The sequence below is a fragment of the Apostichopus japonicus genome, chromosome 9 (assembly GCF_037975245.1).
Source record: "Apostichopus japonicus isolate 1M-3 chromosome 9, ASM3797524v1, whole genome shotgun sequence".
NCBI classification, from domain to species: domain Eukaryota; kingdom Metazoa; phylum Echinodermata; class Holothuroidea; order Aspidochirotida; family Stichopodidae; genus Apostichopus; species Apostichopus japonicus.
In genome coordinates, this window is record NC_092569.1 from 29765958 (window position 1) to 29786285 (window position 20328).

The 20328-nt window shown below is 36.3% G+C and overlaps 2 protein-coding genes across 2 annotated transcripts in view; one reads left to right on the plus strand and one right to left on the minus strand.

The window, feature by feature from the left end:
* Positions 1 to 11458, minus strand: part of LOC139973507 (uncharacterized) — an 88560-nt gene extending 77102 nt beyond the window's left edge. The window contains exon 1 of the mRNA XM_071980238.1: positions 11449 to 11458. The gene's annotated coding sequence lies outside the window, so the exon portion shown is untranslated. The remainder of the gene's footprint in view (positions 1 to 11448) is intronic.
* On the plus strand, positions 2637 to 20187 carry LOC139973506 (solute carrier family 2, facilitated glucose transporter member 12-like). Its single transcript, XM_071980237.1, has 15 exons — positions 2637 to 2869; positions 3766 to 3938; positions 4816 to 5037; positions 7014 to 7130; positions 7415 to 7521; positions 7681 to 7764; positions 8404 to 8507; positions 8950 to 9145; positions 9494 to 9586; positions 11122 to 11232; positions 11871 to 11987; positions 13002 to 13482; positions 13734 to 13856; positions 14131 to 14263; positions 15672 to 20187. The coding sequence occupies exons 2-15, from the start codon at positions 3917 to 3919 to the stop codon at positions 15751 to 15753; spliced, it is 1992 nt and encodes a 663-aa protein (XP_071836338.1). The 5' UTR covers positions 2637 to 2869; positions 3766 to 3916; the 3' UTR covers positions 15754 to 20187.
* Positions 20188 to 20328: the final 141 nt, after the last annotated feature.

Here is a 20328-nt window from a genome sequence, read left to right on the forward strand (position 1 = left end):
TATTCACATAGAAATTAATCATCCCATTCCTTTTCAGGTTAACAAATGCAGTCCTAAAAAAAGTGGAATAGGCCTATTTTAGCCGGCATAGCGACAGATACTTTTCCTACTATCCCGGAATTCCCCTGGAAAACAAAAGATATCAGGGACATGGAAATTTAGCTATGATGTACGTCACCGAGCGACGTAATATCATAGTACAATGTGAAAGTTATTAGTAGATCAAGTCGGAAAGAAAATTTCGAAAGTCACCGGTTTTCCATATTAAAGAGCAAGGAGCACATATGTCGTCCTACAACCAAAGCCGCGCTACCCGCGTGTACAGCAACCTCGTTCCCATTCTAGCAGTGCACAATAGGCTCAGCTTAGTATTTTTCGGTCCATAAGCCCCCTCTTTATTCTGCCACTCAATGTACCTAGACATGTTTTGTTCGTGGAGTTAACGACCGTTCTTGCGGAGGCTAAATTCCGCACGGAAAATAAGAAGATAAATACAAAAGAAAACGTCCAAATTTAAAAATACTTTTCAGGCTGCTAGAACAAGTATTCTTGTGACAGATGTGTAAATAAATTAGTCCATTTTTTCCACTCATACAATCTTCACTTTCGTTTCAATTATGTAATTCATAATGGTGATTCAAAATAAAATTAGTATAACTGCAATTATGAATTGTGTCTTCATTGATATCTACAGATTGGCCAATATTAGCCCTTATCCAGTAAGTAGTCCACATTGATGCGAGCTTAATGCCCTAGAAACTATTCCCATGCAAATTCCAAATAGTCCTCTAAATGTATTGTTTTAAGGGAATACATGGTTTGAGCATAGAGCAGACAAAAATGTTTGCTGCATTATGAACCATAGGAGAACATTTTCTGTTTTTCGGAAGGGACGAGGATTTCCCTTCGTTTTAACTATCCAAAATCTATGATACCATGATGATATAAAACGAGGGATAAATTGGTACCATCACAGTCAGTCATTAGGATCCTTAGCTATTAGAAAACCAGCACTATTTCTCAAGAGATGCAGTGGCGCAACGGTTATCACTCGTTACCTGAAGAGCAAGACGAACCTTTTCGCTCGGGTTCGATCCCTAGTGAGGGCAGTTTGCTTTTGCTGTGCTGTTCGTATACCTCGGACTCCCTTCGCAGAGAGAACGTTGCTGAAGTGGAATCTTGGCGCCCAAAGTCGAAAATCTAGTTGTAACAAAGTTTGTTACAACTAGAGTAAGTAAAATGAATTATACGAAGAAACAAAAAGAGTTAATGCATAAATAAACTGAGATTGGTCAAGTTTTCGAAGTGGTTGGTTGTACAAGGTAAACACATATATGCACTGTTCTGGCAAGCTGCGCAGAACCGGTTTATTATAACAAACATAGGATGCAGCTCATGTTATAAAATGGCGTTACCACCCCCCCCCCCCACCCCACCCCCGCCCCACCCGCTCGCGAATATTTTTTTCCCAAACTGAACTGACACTGAAATTATTTCCTCGATTCTGATTGGCTCTCAGTGAGCTAATAGGTTTCCGTACGTATAGGTTATAAGGCTATATCATAATTTCTATGGGCTATATACAACTATAGTTAACAAGTCAAAAGGCACAGACATATCGTCAAATGCCTTTTTTGTTTACAATCACTGGCTGGCACATACTCGCTCGCCGTCTTCATGGCCACTGCATATTCGACTATGCCTATCATGATACATTGACTGAATACATTTTGAATTTATGATTATAAAACTAAAAGTATCGCAACTCCGAATGTACACAAACACCTCCTACATCGGCATGATCGGCTACATGTATACAATTACAAAGGCACTGTGTTTTATTGTGTTGTATACTATACACAGTACAATAGGCTACATGACATGTGTTGTGTAGAGCGGAGTCAAGCGAGTAAACAAACGATCGAGGACTGCCTATACTGGGCGCAGTAGTTGGGAATAGTTGCTTCATTGTGTTAAGAACAATATATACTTTCGTTCATATACCTACCAAAGTTCTGGAAAGTTGCTAATGTGAATATCTTGAATTTGTTCGTGTTGATCATACTGTATCGACAGAGTTTGAAGGGATCCATGTTGAATACTAAAGTATATCACGTGCTCGCTGAGAGCCAATCAGAATCGAGGAAATAATTTCAGTGTCAGTTCAGTTTGGGAAAAAAATATTCGCCACCCGCTCACGCTTTAAAAAGCTTAAATATCCTAACTTGAGTCTGACGGAATCGTGCACTTCGAGTGTGCTTTGCTTTAAAAACTGAGCGATGTTATCAAATTTATCGTGTTTTCTTCAAAATATGTTGTGCTTTACGGGCTGCAGTAAGTGAAACTTATTTGTTGTTGTTTTTTTTTTTTTCAGAGGCCAACGGGAAGGCATTCTATAGATCGTTGGTAAATGGATTTTTCTCTGTCATCATTCTGAAAATGACTCACATTCGAAAATTGATGTTTTTTTTATAGACGTATATCATTAAAATGATATATTGAATCGTGTAAGGTATTCCATAATCAATCACAGTTTTTGTAATTGACAATTTCTTGCTTACTGTGATGAATCTAGTGATGAATCCTGTGATGAGTTTGAATCTTGTGATGAATTCTGGGATGAGTCCGGTGATGAATTCTGGGATAGCTTCAGGTTGGTGGATTAGCTAGCCGAATTTTTGAGTACTAACTTTGTTGCAAAGATGCCTTTTTAAGTACATAGTTATGTAATTTGGCCAATTCTTTTAGTGACATTCATATCGAACGTAAAAATTCGATAACCCTTCAATGCTGGATTTAGAAATAAGACGGTGAAAACGAGAATAGACAGAAAAGCGGTGTCTATAGCTAAACGAGTATCGCGCAACAGGTACCAATTGTATTTTTATAATTTAAAATGTATGTGTAAAAGTAAGTTGGCCTGACGTATCGATCCTAGCAGGATCTTCTTCAAAGGCTGAAAGACAAGTAACAGTAACAGAAGGGTCAAAAACACGCACGGAATACACACAGGTTAATGAGCATGGTGAACACAAAGAGATAGATGTAAGGGGATTAGTAGACAAGGGATGGAGAAGAAAGAAAGAAAGAAACCAGTAGGGGAAGAGGAGAGGTACAGTAGTAGATAAACAGTGGAGGGACAAAGAGAGGATTAAGGGAAGGAGGTATAGGGAATAAACTGGAGAAGGACAAAGACAGAAATGTGTGGAGAAAAAAGGGTGGATGAGAGCTATGAAGAGGAGTGATGGGGGGGGGGGGGGACAAGGGGAGAAGGAGGGGGACAGAAGAAAAGTTAGTCATGTCCTTCCTGAATGTTGAGCCCATGAGGTTGAATGGAAGGCATTGCATCCACAGCCTAAATGTAAACTGAACATACAGGTACTAGGTAGACAAGGCTGGTAGGAATTTTATTTGGCATGTAAGGTGGTAGGGTTTTCGTAATTAATGCAAACGAACGATTTGAGTATTTATTTTATTTATTGAACCAATCCCATCCCTTACAATTGAATAGTAATGGAAAAATTTAGAAAGGCAAACTGAAATAAGTAACACATAAAATTAGGCATAAAACTAACATTGAAAAGTAAACCAGAGTTAAGCCTAGGTTAATGCCAAAAATATATCACACGATCAGAGGTTTTGTCTCCGGCCTGTTGGGCCTTGGCCTAGGCTGTATTTGGTTTAGATCCAGCCTATGCCTACAGTAAGATAGGCTGGGCCAATAAACCAGTAAATAATTTGTTGTGCTTTCATCTGCATCTACAGGTCTGCAAAAGTCTTCTGATTTGCTGTACAGTATTTGCATTAAGGAAATCACAAATGTACAGCGGACATATTAGCAAGATGCTTTTGTGCTGTATAAGTGAACCTTGCTAACAACTGACTTAAACATCCCTACAGCCCTACAGTAATCACCATGGATGTTGCAATGGATACCAGTAAGTTTGATTCTAAACTTAGGGATCATAAGTAAGATTTATCAACTGCAGAGGAGAACAATCAAACCCATATCAAAAAAGCCAAAATTGTGTTTATGTGGTGAGTGGGTCCTAAATTAGTTTTGTAGAAAGTCTTCAAATGGAAGCAACATACAGAACAGTATGCAAGCAGTGTGTGACATGGTTTTCTTTGCTGTACTGTCAACCCAGGGATATCCCTAGAGAGAGACCCATTACGTACAAAGAGTAAGTTTGGTATTAACTGGAAATTGCTTTTTGGACTCTCACAACCTTCAAACATTGCATCATTATAAAAATATGTAGACCCACTCTCAGATGTTTTGTCAAGTCCCACTTAAAACATACTGTACTGCACGAATTTCATGAAGATATCTTTTCCAAGCATATTACAGTTGAAGATTTCTTAATTCTTTAGGACTCATTTTTGATCTGGAAATTAATGTTGAACAGCTCTTTATGATGCAGTTTTACTCTATTAGACTTTGATCTATCTTTCTATAAGTTCAGATCATGAACTTGGCTGATTAGATTTCATTTGAAATTATGATTAAGAAAACCCAAAAAATTTGTAATCTTTGTAATCATATATTTTGAGATGCGATTTGTACAAAGGCCTTTGAAAAAGTATCAGCTGGGCAGAGATATGTTGAGGATCTGATAGAAATTAATTTATGACTAGCTTGTTTTGAATTCTTCATTTATTGGGAAACTCCTGGATTGATGTCTATGGTTGATGAATTGCAATCTTATAGTAGTACCATTTGCAGAAATACATTGTACCCAAACATCTGCCTTGAATTACAACCGGCTCAATGTATATAGCCTTAATCCTAGTTTTATATAAATTATCTTGCAGTTAAACTACTCAGTGATGAAAGTTGTTCAGAAGATGAAGCACTTAACCAAGGAACTACCCCATTGGTGGAGAGGAACATACCTTTAAATCCATTTGAGTTACATACAAATGGTGACGATGATGATGAACGAGAGAAGGAAGACCGAAGAGGCGGGAATCAGTATCTCTATTTGGCATCATCAATGGCTGCTATTGGTGGAATCACCTTTGGTTATGACATGGGTATAAAATGAATCTTTATATCTTCACAAAACTGAAGGCCTCTGGTGGTGTTAAGTGCACTGTTACGTTTCACCAACAAATATCATCTTCCTTCCCAATCCCCTTCCCCGTTCCTTCTCACCACCATTACTAATTACCTCCCATTGCTACTGTACACCCCCAGAGTTAATCTCCACAGTCCATAATTATTATTATTTATTATTATTGTTATACAAAATTTCTATAGCGCCTTATCCAATCAGAAAATGCTCTAAGGCGCTTTACAGTAAAATACAAACAAACATGATATACAAATATATAAATCGATAATGTAAGGTATAAAAAGGGTAGAAAATTTGTTATATAACATCTGACAATAAATTGTATAAAAACTGCAAATGTAAAAGCGAAAATGATACAAACAAATTCTTAAAATTTAAAATATATATAAATGTGAAAAATTTTAAATTTTAAAAGCGCTATAAACGCAAAATGGAAAATATGTTGTAAAAATGTGACAATACAAAGTATAGAAAGCACAGTTAATGGAATACAGATCTAAATAGAAAGGTTTTCACTAGTTTTTTAAATTCATCTATATTTTTGGCACACTTAGCTTCCTCCGATAAACTGTTCCATAAATCATCTCATCTCTCTTTCCTTTCATCTTTGCCTCCCCTTTGTATGTGTCTATTTTTGCCCTATTCATTGCTAATTTTTACAATTTAACTTTCTGTTCATCTGTATCTCTTAATGTGTTCTTAGTTTGCTTTTGTGTCAGTTAATAACTGCTGAAGAAAATCCTGCTTAAATAAAAATGTCAGGCCCTCTGAATCTACATATCAAATATCATTCAAGAGAAGTAATGTTGTTAGTTTTCTTGAAGTAATGTTCGAACAGATCTCTGTTTTAAAATTTTGCAAAAGCCTCTCAATCTTCAAAACATTTTGCCTAGATTTTCCATACTTCCATGGTTGATGTTCCTAGCCTACTTAGACTTCCCATACTTCCACGGTTGATGTTCCGAGCCTACTTAGACTTTACATACATTCGATGGTTGATGTTCCTAGCCTACTTAGACTTTCCGTACTTCCATGGTTGATGTTCCTTGCCTAGCCTACTTAGACTTTCCATACTTTCAATGGTTGATGTTCCTAGCCTACTTAGACTTTCCGTACTTCCATGGTTGATGTTCCTTGCCTAGCCTACTTAGACTTTCCATACTTCCACGGTTGATGTTCCTAGCCTACTTAGACTTTCTATACATTCGATGGTTGATGTTCCTAGCCTACTTAGACTTTCCGTACTTCCATGGTTGATGTTCCTTGCCTAGCCTACTTAGACTTTCCATACTTTCAATGGTTGATGTTCCTAGCCTACTTAGACTTTCCTTACTTCCACGGTTGATGTTCCTAGCCTACTTAGACTTTACATACATTCGATGGTTGATGTTCCTAGCCTACTTAGACTTTCCATACTTCCATGGTTGATGGTCCTAGCCTACTTAGACTTTCCATACTTCCACGGTTGATGTTCCTAGCCTACTTTGCGTATAAGGATCAGGAATCAAAGCCTTTATTTCTCACTACTGTTGATGCTTAATAGGTTATTAATTTCCTTTGCTCTTGGGGTGGGGGAGGGGTAGGGAACAAAAAGAGAACCTTAAGACTTCACTAAATTGGTAAATTATCACCAAGTACTCGGTATCAAGGAATGGAATTGGTTATGAAATTCAACCAGGTAGGTATTTACATTATGTTGTCTCCATCTCCAACCAAAATCCATGAAGATGAGTTGAACATCCCAAGAATCATGATTTAATTTAATTTAATTTAATTTAATTTAATTTAATTTAATTTAATTTAATTTAATTTAATTTAATTTAATTTAATTTAATTTAATTTAATTTAATTTAATTTAATTTAATTTAATTTAATTTAATTTAATTTAATTTAATTTAATTTAATTTAATTTAATTTTTTGCTTTCATTCCTCAGGTATCGTGTCTGGTGCTCTACTCCAACTCCGTCACGATATGAATCTTTCGTGTCAACAACAAGAAGTCCTCGTCAGTACTATGTTGGTCGGAGCACTCTTTGGCTCTCTTATTGGAGGTCAGAGGTCAATTTATGTTGCAACAACTCAACATACATACATATAGTAGCCAGTGGTCGTCTTTGCAACATTAATTTTCTCTCGGAATCAAAGTATTTGTTAGAGGGCAAAAATCCAATATTGGTTTGATTATAGTTTATTTGACTAATGTCACAATTTAGTTATTTCAGATCTTGAGAATATTTAATATGAACAAACAGTACAATTTAACATCGACATTTTAGTCCAAATATCCCAATTGTCATAACAGAGACATATTTTATTTCAACTTTTGTTTTTAAAGGCTTTCTTCTGGATTGGTTCGGTAGAAGGAAGACTTTGATTTGGAATGCTGCTTTATTCATCATCGGTGCCTTAATGATGACCATAGCTCAAGGGTATCATACACTGGTAAGAGACAAACTTTGATAAATAAATTCATTCAGTTTCGCCACATTTTTGCAACTACTGTAGCTTGGATTTCTATAAGTTCTTAACAGTGAAAAGTTGTCCCTGTAACATTGACTTTGGATTTCAAAAACTGCTTTATTTATCTGTTTTCTTTCAAAGCTCATTGGGCGTATAGTGGTTGGTGTGGCAGTCGCAATATCAGGCATTGGAGAGTGTATCTATGTGTCCGAAATATCGCCTCCGGTAAGTATTCAAACTTGAACTTATCTCTTGACAACTTTTACCTGATAAATGTGTTATTAAGAAACCTTTGCATTTATGTGAAACATTTATTTCAAACAGCTACGTGATTGTGAAAACATGGATTGGATTTTATTTCATTTTTTTTTAATAATAGCAAATATGCCCCTCTTTGGCATTGGGGAGTAGTGGATGAGATTGGGACAGGAGCTTTGATTCTATCAACAGGTTGTTAGTGTTACTCTTTTATCACTTTTGATAAAATCTGCGACAATTGTACTTATCAACAACTCCAAAATGATGAATTGAACACAGACATCAGTAAATGCTTAATACTCATCTTTATGTAACTCAACAATTGTTTCCTGTTCACTGTTCGTTTGAAGCTCCAAAATATAGTTGGTATCTTGAGCCTCTAATTACCCACCTAAGAAGACGGGACAGATGAGGGGAACAAGGTGGGGGGAAAAGGTGGAGGGGAGGTGGGTCTATATTAGTCTGTGTTCATTTCACATTTATGTACCTGACATTATTTCCAAAAATCCATTTAGATAGAAACCTACTCAATATTTTCATATATATAATTAATTTAAATATGAATTTCTGAGTAGTATATGTTCATCCTTATATTTCCTTCATCAGGGGAAGAGAGGTCAACTGGTGTTGTTAAATGAGACAGGAATTTGCTTGGGAATTTTGCTGGCATATCTGATTAATTTCATCTTCATAGGAGTGGATGGTGGATGGTAAGGCCAAAAAAATAGATTGATCTGTTAGTTGTAAATCAGTGGCAACTCTTCGAGCACGTTAAAACATTCTTTGTTATTTAACAGTAAACTGTTAAAAATGACTAACTATAATCTAAGAAATAAGTCTAACTCCCAAATACAGAATATGTGCTTACAAAAATTCATATGTATACCAAGCTGCTATATATATTCAAAATGGCAAAGTTAAACCTTTATGGTAATTTTAATATTCAGTAAATGTGTTTAAATATTTAATTTTCTATACTAATATTTATATTTTAAGTTTATGTTTAAATGAACTTTTTACTAATTCATCTTCAATTTTCGTAATGTACTTTTTGAATTTTTGATGTCCTTTTAATAAATATTTATGTTTATACTGGAAATAAATAAACTGAAACTGTGCTCACATAATTCAATGTTTTTACACCCCCCTCAGGAGATACATGTTCCTATTGTCAGCAGTACCAGCCATTGTTCAAGCTTGTGGGATGTACACTCTGCCAGCCAGCCCCCGTTATCTGTTAATGAAAGGGAAGGATGCGGAGGCCTTCGTTACCTTACAGCACCTCAGATGCAGATTGGAGGTACAGGAAGAGTGGACGGACCTCAAGGAAGGAATTCAGATTGAAAATGTAAGATTACCATGTAGTTTATGTCTGTATATGGTTGGATAATTTTTCAGTGCTGCAGTCTGCATTGAATCGGTCACATTATGGTGATACCGTAATCGGTCTTTATGAGATGTGGTACTTGAAACATAACCTTGTTTTCATGATTTTCGCACACTTGAAGTACTAAAACAGCCAAATTGAAGAAAAAAGGTGTTAAAGATTTGCTTACCCCATCTCCACCAACTGCATCCTCCACAGCAAGAGAGACAAAGATAAGGAATAAAATTAAATGTCATGAATGACATGCAGTTTGATATATTGATCTCTGGCCTCCACACTCTTAATCCATCCTTCATCTTATATCCACAGAAACAAACTCTCTCATTTTTCTACCTCTGTGGATCAGCAAGGAATCTGAGGGGCCGTATGTTAATCGCTATTGGCTTGGTCATTTTTGAAAATGTAAGTATCTGTGACGTTTACAAGTTCTCGTTCCAGTTGAGAAAATTCCAATTATATTTGATGACATTAGGTCTCAAGATAATGATATATTGACACAATTTTGGCGAGTTCTTAACTTTTGTACAACTTTATCAACATTGTTTCCAATCATGGCAAGGGCATATGTTTTAACATTAGTCATTCATCTTTAGTTGCAGGTGATGAATACAGGAAAATCATACGTTGTAACATTTATAAATCATTGTTAAACGTTGACCTGCATGCATATAAGTTTGATGTAGTGTAGAACATTAATGAAACACTGTTATCCAGGTTGAATTGCTATTCACCACTAGAATGTTTTTGAGACGTGACCCTCTCAACATCTGAGGCTCATCGATTAAATTGGCTGGACTACTTAGTCCAACACACATACCAGTCAGTCAGTTCCTCGGAGACAACACAAAACTTAAAGGCATTGAAGACTCGCCCCAAACTGCGTGCTGCGACCTAGAAAAGTTAACTTTCCGTTGCTTGCAAGTGAAGTTTTCTTTTTGTCGCTACATAATGCAGACAGTAATGATATGTGATACCTTGTTATCTTTTATCTGGACCTGAGATCAGGGAGTTCCATAACAACTCCCTGCTGAGATTTCTGTCGCTGCTATGTACACTGTGCTGTGGGTATTGAACGTACAATGTATTGACTGTACACTAGTGTCTAATTACCGACATTAGCCAGCTGTGTGTGCATTTTCTGGGATCGATGGTGGTGTCTAACCATTCTGTTACACCTCATTCGAAACTAGGTCAGATTACCAGCATTAGACGTTTCTTTCTGCGCGAGTCTTCACCCTTTAATTGGTAAACATAAAGCTGTCACAGTTACAAATGAAATGTTAACAGCGCATTTCACTCTTGTCAAGATTAAAGTTGTTTGATGTGATTCAAGGGTGCTCTGTTGTTTTCAGGAAGTTAAACAAATGCTTTGGTTGAGTTATTAGAATTTATAAAAGAATGATTGATTAACCGTTCACAGTTAGGCCTGCAACTGGGGCAAAAATTAACCCAAAAGTAACCATATTTTTCAAATTTGAATACGATTATCTTGAAACCCAGGATAACTATAGATACATTAGCTAGCTGCTAAGCACATGAATTTATGACTATGAAATGTCAAGATTAAAAATCTTCCTCAAATCATCCTTTACGGTCAGTAACAGTCAAGGCAAGTTAACATTTGTTGATCTTTTATATTTAGGTAACTTTGGGACAACATAAAGGAAGTCCCAAGTCACCCAAAGGAAAATCATTTCAACCATTTTTTTTCCAAATCCACCTTGCTTTCATGTCTTAGTATTTTAGTTGCTTGCCAGCATCACAAAAAAGGAATGACAATATTCTATGCTTCATGGGAAATTAAAGCCAAGTTTCCATAAATGTACTGTGTGTTTCCCAATCCTTAGATGACGGGACTTTCATAAATGTACTGTGTATTTCCCAATCCTTTGTTGATGGGACCTTCATAAATGTACTGTTAATTTCCCAATCCTTAGCTTACGGGACAAACAACAGTGATCTACTATGCACCAACAATATTCCAAATGCTCGGTTTCCCCAGCAAGTTCTCAGCAACATTGGCAACTGTCGGTCTGGGCATAACAAAGGTATTTCAGTTTTGTCTAATGGCAATAGTTTTAGCTTTGTTTTTTTAAATGATTTCATTTACTAAAAGTTGATATCTGTACCCTACATGTCTAAAATAAGAACAAAATTAGGGTTAGGATTAGTGTGTAAAAGTTAGAAGAGGATAAAACTTGAAAACAGCTAACTATTGTGATTCCTTACAGGTTTATTTATTAACTAGCATTAAAGGAGCATACCCTTTTTAATTTCTGAAAATGTACAGCTTCAAGTTACTTTAAGCTCTATCACTGATGGTTTAATGTCCAGCTTCAAGTAACTTTAAGCTCTATCACTGATGGTTTAATGTCCAGCTTCAAGTAACTTTAAGCTGTATCACTGATGGTTTAATGTACAGCTTCAAGTTACTTTAAGCTGTATCACTGATGGTTTAATGTACAGCTTCAAGTTACTTTAAGCTGTATCACTGATGGTTTAATGTACAGCTTCAAGTTACTTCAAGCTATATTACTTGATGGTTTAATGTATATCTCATGCATGAAATATGTAATCATTTTACTCTACCAGTTCATAATTTCTTCTTTAATTAAAGGAGTCACTTTAATTTTCTCACAAAATTATGTTACTTCTCAACGCTTTCCGTAATCTACTTTATCCTCAGCTTCTTGCTTCGGTGATTGCGCTGTTTCTGGTTGATGTTGTCGGCCGCAGGCGGTTGTTACTGTTCGGAGGGATACTCATGGCTGTAGTTATCACTGTGTTAGGAGTCGTTGTTCAGGTTGGTCCTCATGAAATACCACCATATCACTCCTTCCTCTGTTTAAGAGTGTTGCTAGGTTACTTGAAATTTGTGTCAGAACACTCACAGTTTTATTTATCTCTGTATTACAGGCATGAGACTCTTCCACGGAAACGCGGAATTCCGATTTTTTTTTTTTTTCATTTTCGCGTTTTTTTCTCGTAATTCGCGTTTTTTATTATTTTTTATTATTTTTTATATTTGATTTGATTTGATTTGATTTGATTTAATTTTTTTTTTTTTTTTTTTTTTTTTTTTTTTTTTTGCCGAACATGCTGGACTGTGAAGGGAAGGAACACCGAATTTGACCAGTGGTGGAATCAAGTAGCACAAAGCAAGCAAAAAGCCTTTTTATGGTTCAAAAAAGCTAATGGATAAATTATACAAGCAGAAATTCCACAATTTTTTGGCGAGTTACGTGATGTGATAGATTCCATCTAGAGTCCACCATTTTGCATCTAAGCCCTCCTTACCTGACAAAAAATTTCTAAAGGGGGGGGACACCCCCTCCCCTTAAACCCCTCCCCCAGGACGGCGATCGATTAATTTCAGATTTTTTTCCCCGGCTCAGTCTCATCCCTGGTATTAGAGGCGGTTGTATTTCAGGCATGCCATCATTAACATCACCCTATACCTCCCACTGTGATTCTAGTTATTCTCACTACGTGGATGGGCATGATAAGAAGGGTCGTCGTCATCATAAAACGGCAATAGTCGATGAGTCATTCCTCAAAAATGATTTTACCAGACTATTATTATGATACTTGGAGGCAAATAGAGATGACCTGAATAGATGGTAATAAACCTGTTTGTCCTAAAAATGTTTATTTTAGAGAGAATTCAAGAAATTGTACATGTTGAAGGAAAAGACAGAAAGATGTGTAGGCTACTGTATTGAAGAAATGACTGAAATGTGTTTACAAAGCTTAAAATAGAGGTAATAGTTACACTTTCCAGGTTTCATTCAATTTTTTCATTTTTCTTTTCATGCAGGTTCTTCCTTCCCCAGACGGCCAATCATACTGCAAGACAGATGTTAGCCACGCCCACATTGCCTTGATCTCCACCAATAATATCACAGACAATTTAGACACAAGGCATATTAGAAGTGGTGGCCTATTAGATAAGTACTCCTCAGATTTCCTGGAAAAGGAATTATACCAGACTAGAGATTATCTAACTGAGAGACAGAGATCAAAGATGGAGAGGAGAAGAAGTCAGGTTATTGGTAACTATGGCGATCTTCCTCAGGTCATAGTGAGCAGAGAGAAGAGAATACGGTTACAGACGGGGGGAGTAGCTGGTGCTATAACAGATGAAGACCTTTATATGGTGATAGCGAGACAGAAGAGAAAGGGGAACATCACAGACTCTTTCACTCACAATACTACGTCGATGCCTCTCATAGCCAAGGGTGTAGCAGTCGTATCTTTAATGCTCTACGTATTCGCATTCTCGTTAGGCTATGGGCCAGGTCTGTTCAATATCTCTATTTCACGTTAGATGAGTTTCATTTTGCAGTCACTTTTCTACATTTTGATACCTCAAAAAGATTTTTTGGGGTATACCTCACACCATTCATTATGATCATAAAATTGTTGGAACTTATATAGATTTATAAATTTACAATACCAGTATTATATTTTCTTATAGTCTTGCAGTAGCTATATCGTGGCTTATAATGCATAAAAAAAATCTTTCAGTTTTTTTGTTTTTTTTGGGCAGTGGTTTGGTTACTTCTCAGTGAGTTTTTCCCTGCTGATGTGAGAGGGCGTGCTTCATCACTAGCCAACTCCCTCAACTGGATGATCAATATAATAATTAACCTAACATTCCTCGATCTTCTCGGTAAGTAAACTGCGCTTACTTCATCACTGAATCCAAATCTTTATGTAGTCTGTTATATAGTAACATACATTTAAAGTTAATAACTGTTTGAATAAAGAAACGATTATTATAGAGTTACCATTTGAAGGTCAGTAGTTTAATACCAGGTGCCAGATCCATGAATATGGGCCTAGGATGAAGCCACCCCACTCCACCCCCCACCTTCAAATCCCCAACATGCTATATTTTGCAGAGTAATTCTATTTTTTCATTCATGTTTGTTGATATTTAACAGATTCTCTGGGATCTTCGGCTACATTCCTTGGCTTTGGTGTAATCTGTGTCTTCTCTGTGCTCTTTGTGTTCTGCTACATTCCTGAGACAAAAGGCCGCTCACTTGAGGATATCTCACAAGAGTTATCAAAAAGGTAAATTTATTTGTATGTTTAAAGCTTGAGGATATGATTTAGTGTCAATGATACATAGCCTACATAAAGAGTGTTTAAAAAATGTACAGTATGTACCCAGTACTGATCTGTTAAAGGCATGATGTCTTGCATGTTGCTTGCTGTTAGGGACCCATTACTGATCTATTAGGCATTATGTGGTGCTTATTAATTTCTGTTAGGTACCAATTACAGATCTATTAGGCATTATGTGGTGCATATTGTTTGCTGTTATGTACCCAGTACTGATCTATTGGGCATGTATGTGTTGTATAATGTTTGCTGTTATGTACCCAGTACTGATCTGTTAAAGGCATGATGTCTTGCATGTTGCTTGCTGTTAGGGACCCATTACTGATCTATTAGGCATTATGTGGTGCTTATTAATTTCTGTTAGGTACCAATTACAGATCTATTAGGCATTATGTGGTGCATCTTGGTTGCTGTTATGTACCCAGTACTGATCTATTGGGCATGTATGTGTTGTATAATGTTTGCTGTTATGTACCCAGTACTGATCTGTTAAAGGCACTATGTCTTGCATGTTGCTTGCTGTTAGGGACCCATTACTGATCTATTAGGCATTATGTGGTGCTTATTAATTTCTGTTAGGTACCAATTACAGATCTATCTATTAGGCATTATGTGGCGCATATTGCTAGCTGTTATGTACCCAGTACGGATCTATTGGCCATACATGTGCTGCCTATTGTTTACTGTTATCCCTGCCACTTTCTGGGCTTCTGTCATAATCCCTTCCCTGCCCCTATCTGGGCTTTTCTCATAATCCTTTTCCCTGCCACTTTCCAGGTTGTATGAGTTAAATGTGATGTTTTCAAAGAATGCGTGGTACTGTGGACTCGCATGCCCCCTCCACTCATCCCCAGACAACAAACAATGGTTTCATATGGATCTGGACCAACTGATGGCTGGATAGCTCAGTTGTTAGAGTACAGGAGTTGTAATCCTAGGTGCGCTACTGCTGGATTCTTGCCTGTTAGCAGTATAAAAGAAACATATATTGAAAGATAGATTTGAATGCTTTCTTGTTGAGATTTATGAAAATTGATAACAGAACCAATAATTTTTAAGTGACACTATAGACATGCCCTCCATTTCATATTTAATTCAGAGAGCTATTTAAATTTGGTCTCGGAAACGTTAGTCTCCAGGACTCGTACAGCTTTTGAGATATATATATATCAAACATCTTTACATATGTATTCCTTGCCAACCTTTCAAAGCCCTTCCTAAACCTACCCCTTAGCATATTTGAGTTTGGATACACTAATGATGACTTTAAAGAAGTAGTTTGTTATCAGATACTAAACAGCATGATTCTCTTTGCCAAGGTAATAATTCTAAATATTTCTTGTTTTTGATTAAACAGAAAATGTTGCAGTTGCTTGGGCGGAAGTTCTGTGACAGAGATCTGTGATGTAACCTATTCTCCAGCGTCTCATATAGCATGAGGTACCCGATCCTTAAACATAAGAGGTCTTACAAGAACACAAACCACCTGCAACCTGCTTGTGCCTGGTTATATCCTGAGGTATTAAAGCCGAGGAAACATTTGAAGGTCTTTTACTTCATGTAATTTTGGGAAGTGGGGTAAATTCTTTTTAGCGGTGAATGCATGCAGGTTAAATTTGAATGAAGCAGTTAAATACATCAATGACTATACATGTAGTGTTAAGTGACTATCAATTTAAATTGTTTTTCTTTCATATTTTTCAATTGAATCATTTTACAACATGTGCCAGGAAGGATTTGTGATGTAGATAATATTCCACTGCTGTGAAGATTCACATAGAACTTGACAAACTGTTTCATATAAACACACTTCTGAAAATGGAAACTTAGCAGTACTTGTCCCACAATATAACTTTATGACCGGGATGTTTGTTCTAAGACATTTTCAGAAGCGAGTCAGTGGAGTTGTCTCCAAATAATATTTAGAAAGTGAATCGTCTAGTCAGTTCGGTATCACATACGGACTTGGGAAATCAAATGTATGCCTACTGGACAGAGCTTGCATTGGGCAGGATAAAGTTAAGGGTAGACCTGTATTCTAAGAAGCAAATTAAAACTTATGAGTGATGTCAAATTAGTCAGTCATATTTGGAGAAAGAATAAAATTCTGTGATATGCAGATGAAATAGAAGAAAATATCACATTTTTGAGTGAACAATTGTTAGCATCTAACATCTATAAAAGGCCACCTGATTCTATATATTCACTCTGATATTGAAGGTCACATCCTGTCTAACACGGTAAAACAAATTTGCAAAACAAATTATAACTAATTTTAATGTTACAATTTTTCCCCAGACATTGAAGAATGTTATTAAATTGGACATTAAAATATAATGATATAATAGTAGGACATTAAATGTCTCAGTGAGGAAAAGCATATTATTGATAAAATTTTTAATCAAAGAGAAAATAAAAGCTGTTAGCAAAATGCTGATCTACTGGTCCTGCTCTGTTTTGAAACATCAGGCCCTCAAAAGTTTAAGAAAGTTTTTTAAAAGTGGTTAGTTTATTTATTATGGGGTCAAAACTATAACTTCTTTAAAGTTGTGTTTAAAAGTAAGTTGGCCTGACGTTTCGATCCTAGCAGGATCTTCTTCAGAGGCTAAATGACAAGTAACAGTAACAGAAGGGACAAACATGCACAGAATACACACAGGTTAATGAGCATGGTGAACACAAAGATATAGATGTAAGGGGATTAGTAGACAAGGTATGGAGAGCAGAAAGAAAGAAACCAGCAGGGGAAGAGGAGAGGCAGGAGATAAACAGTGGAGGGACAAAGTTATTATATGCTTCTCATAAAGTAGGAAGATCTCATTTCCAAGAATATGTTCATCCAACTTCCAAGCTATGGTAAGCATGTTTCAAGATTTCTCTGTATTTTCCTAGTTCCTGATAGTAATTAGTTTGTTTATTTCAGTGTATATGTATGTTATATGTTAATTCCATGGAGCCAAATGACTTCACAGAAGTACCTTTTGTTTTTTTTGAGTTTACACATTACTTGGTTTATGACTTATGTTGTTTAATATCATTTTTTGTTGATGTTATGCCTTGATATATATCATAAGATTATTATTTATTTGTGAGTCTAAACCATTAGTTCAGTGTCCAATGGGTGAATCATGTTAGTTTGTAACAATTGCAATACCCATCAATATATCCAAAACTTGTATTTTTTCAAATATAAAGAGATTGATCAACACTGTTGACTCTTATAGTAACTTCGCTATCCCCAAAAATACCAGGGAATTGTCAACTACTTCAAAGAACGACTAATGCGCAGCTTATTTTAACTTGTCTAGTCGGTGCCATTTTTGTGTTTCCTTGTTGGTTTTGTCAGATTTCTGCCTTGCTTCTTGGCTTACTAAACAAGTCTTTTATACTTTTACAATATTCTAATGATGAATCTGTTTGTGCTGCTTTAGATAGGTGATTTGATTTATTTTGTGTGTTGTTACCATATCGTCTTGCCCTGTGGTTGTGTGTATAATAATATTGTGACCAGGTAACAGATAACCAGTGAAGTCAAAACAGTTGGCTCTGAGAGCAACAGAGATATCAGAAATTCCAGGCCTTATTTGGACACTAATTCATGGAATGACCCAGATAAAGGTCATGTAAACTTGGCAAATTGGTGCTTTTTCTTTCTCTCCCCCCCCCCCCCCCTTTGGTGTAGTCATATTTCTGCCTTGCTTGTCTTTTCAGCTTCACAAAACTTGATGATGCTTTTATAATATTTTTCTTATCAACATTTTTTAGAGCATGGTTAGTCAATCTGAGTTCCTGTGTAAGTTGATGTTGGAAACCTCTCCTCAAAGCATACTTGTAAAAAAGCTATCAACTGTTCAACTTTGAATGGCTTATTTATCATTGCATGAACTGCCCACAAGGTTATTGTAATACCATTAAAGGTCAAAGGTTGGAAACCACAACACAACACAATAGGTATAACAGGCTTAACATCAACCAAGTGCTCTGCACCAGTGGTTTCTTTATTGATGTTAGTTTACTCTCATTAGAGGAATATAAATAGATAATATTAGTTTAAAAAGAGTCTGGCATCAGCTGGCAGGGGCCATAGGTTTCCTGAAAGATATAAGCTGAGTGCCAATCTGTGTTGGGGGAATGGTCCACAATGGTCCGCCTGGATAATGGTGAAGGCCATTTCTGGAAGCTGTCAAAAGAAGGTAAGACAATGGTGAAACTATGGCAAACTCATTAGTGATTGATATTTGGGCTTAGGGGAGTGAAAATGCTTACAAGCATGGTATTTGATGTGAACAATTCAAGGTGTTGTAGTGAGCTTTACGTGCCTACAGTTTACAACAACGGCCATACCTAGTAGATTATCATGATTTATATCACCAGTGTGTGATTCAGAGATAAATACCAAGTTGGTGACATTATCAATGTGGTTCCAAGATGGGGCTGGTGGAAGTGGCATTTGCATGTCAGTGTTTTATGGTTAATTTATAGAAGGCATTGTGGTTAAGGCAGTGGACTTGTGATCTAAGGATTACAGGTTCGAGTCCTGGCCAGTTCATTGCATTGTGTCCTTGGGCAAGGCACTTTATCTCCATTGCCTCTCTTCACCCAGGTGTATAAATGGGGACTTGCGAGGTAACTTTTAAATATAGTTGCGTGTGCCGGTTTGTGGCTGCACCCTCTTGGGAAGTCCCTACGGGGACACATGGTTGTGGTGCACTGTGGTGCCCCAGGAGAGATTGATTGAATTGTGTACACTTTGGTGTGTAGGTGTGACAAGTTACCAATGACCAGGGTTAAGTTGTACATGCTATGGTACACTCTTTGGGGTGTGGATAGCATTCTAAATGATGGTTTATAAAAATAATAATATAAATTCAGAACTAGTGCACTCTGACAAAGTTGTGTGGTAGCTAATGTGTTCTCTCATTGGTTTAGTCAATGTAGGCTTTATAATGTGGGCATTGAGTCACATAACTCATGAATGTTTACTGTATCTTGGTAACAACTCTTTCGGTGCAATAATTAAATAATATACCTTGTGTAAATTTCGTTTTTATATGATAATATATATTAGTGTTCTAACTTATTCAGCTGATTATTAACACTGCATAGAACTTCCTTTGTTCTTTGATTTTCTGACAGTAAGAAAAAACAATATATCTATGATTGTTCCTTCTCATGTTCTGCCATTACTGATGAAGACTATTTAATAATTGCTGCTAGTTCAAATATGGAGTTATCTGGGAGAACTATCTTGCAGGAAGGTGTACTAGAAGGTTGGTAATTGTTAAAGAAATCAATTTATCAAACCACATGTGGTACGTACATATCATAATACCAGGGAAACTTCGGTCACACATTCCATCACAAACCAACCAATACTTAGAGGGACACTGTAAATCGAATTAACTTACAGACCACCATAATCCATGTCATAACATTCCTCACATATACAACCTTGTTCCAGTATTTTCTGTACAGCAAACTCTCTCATTCATCCATATTTCGTTGGTACTTTTTTTCGGTTAACAAATCTAAATGTTTCACCATGTTGGACTCCTTCCTTTCTCAGGAATAGTGCAGAAGCACATTATGATAATTGTGATTGTTAGCCACCTAGTACCGACAGAGATGAATTTTACCAAACATAAGTTATTCATTATTATCAGCAACTCTAAAGGCTCAGCTATGGCTGAATGGAATTTGTAATTAATACCGAAAGAGGCTTAGTAGCCCAATGTATCGATGATTGGTGCCTTAAAATTATGTTATATTTCACTATTTTATGTCTTTATCCATTCATAAATTCTATCATTGATAGAAAAGGAAGTTAACTTAAAAGTCATATTAAAATGTTACTAAAAGATAAGGATGAACAAATAACACAGTAGTAAGTTTTGATAGTACTGTATTGCAATAACAGTGTGTGTGATTAATAACAAGACTCTTGAAAAGTAAAAGTACTGCATCTAACTTTTCTCTACAACTATTAAGATATTTGGTCTAGGTTGGATACAGTA

Excerpts from the sequence above, each read along its gene's own strand:
- LOC139973506 (XM_071980237.1), top strand. The coding sequence starts at position 3,917 with ATGGATGTTGCAATGGATACCA. Across the intron at positions 3,939-4,815 it reads GGATGTTGCAATGGATACCA|TTAAACTACTCAGTGATGAA; the intron begins GTAAGTTTGATT and ends ATTATCTTGCAG. Across the intron at positions 7,522-7,680 it reads CTCAAGGGTATCATACACTG|CTCATTGGGCGTATAGTGGT; the intron begins GTAAGAGACAAA and ends TTTCTTTCAAAG.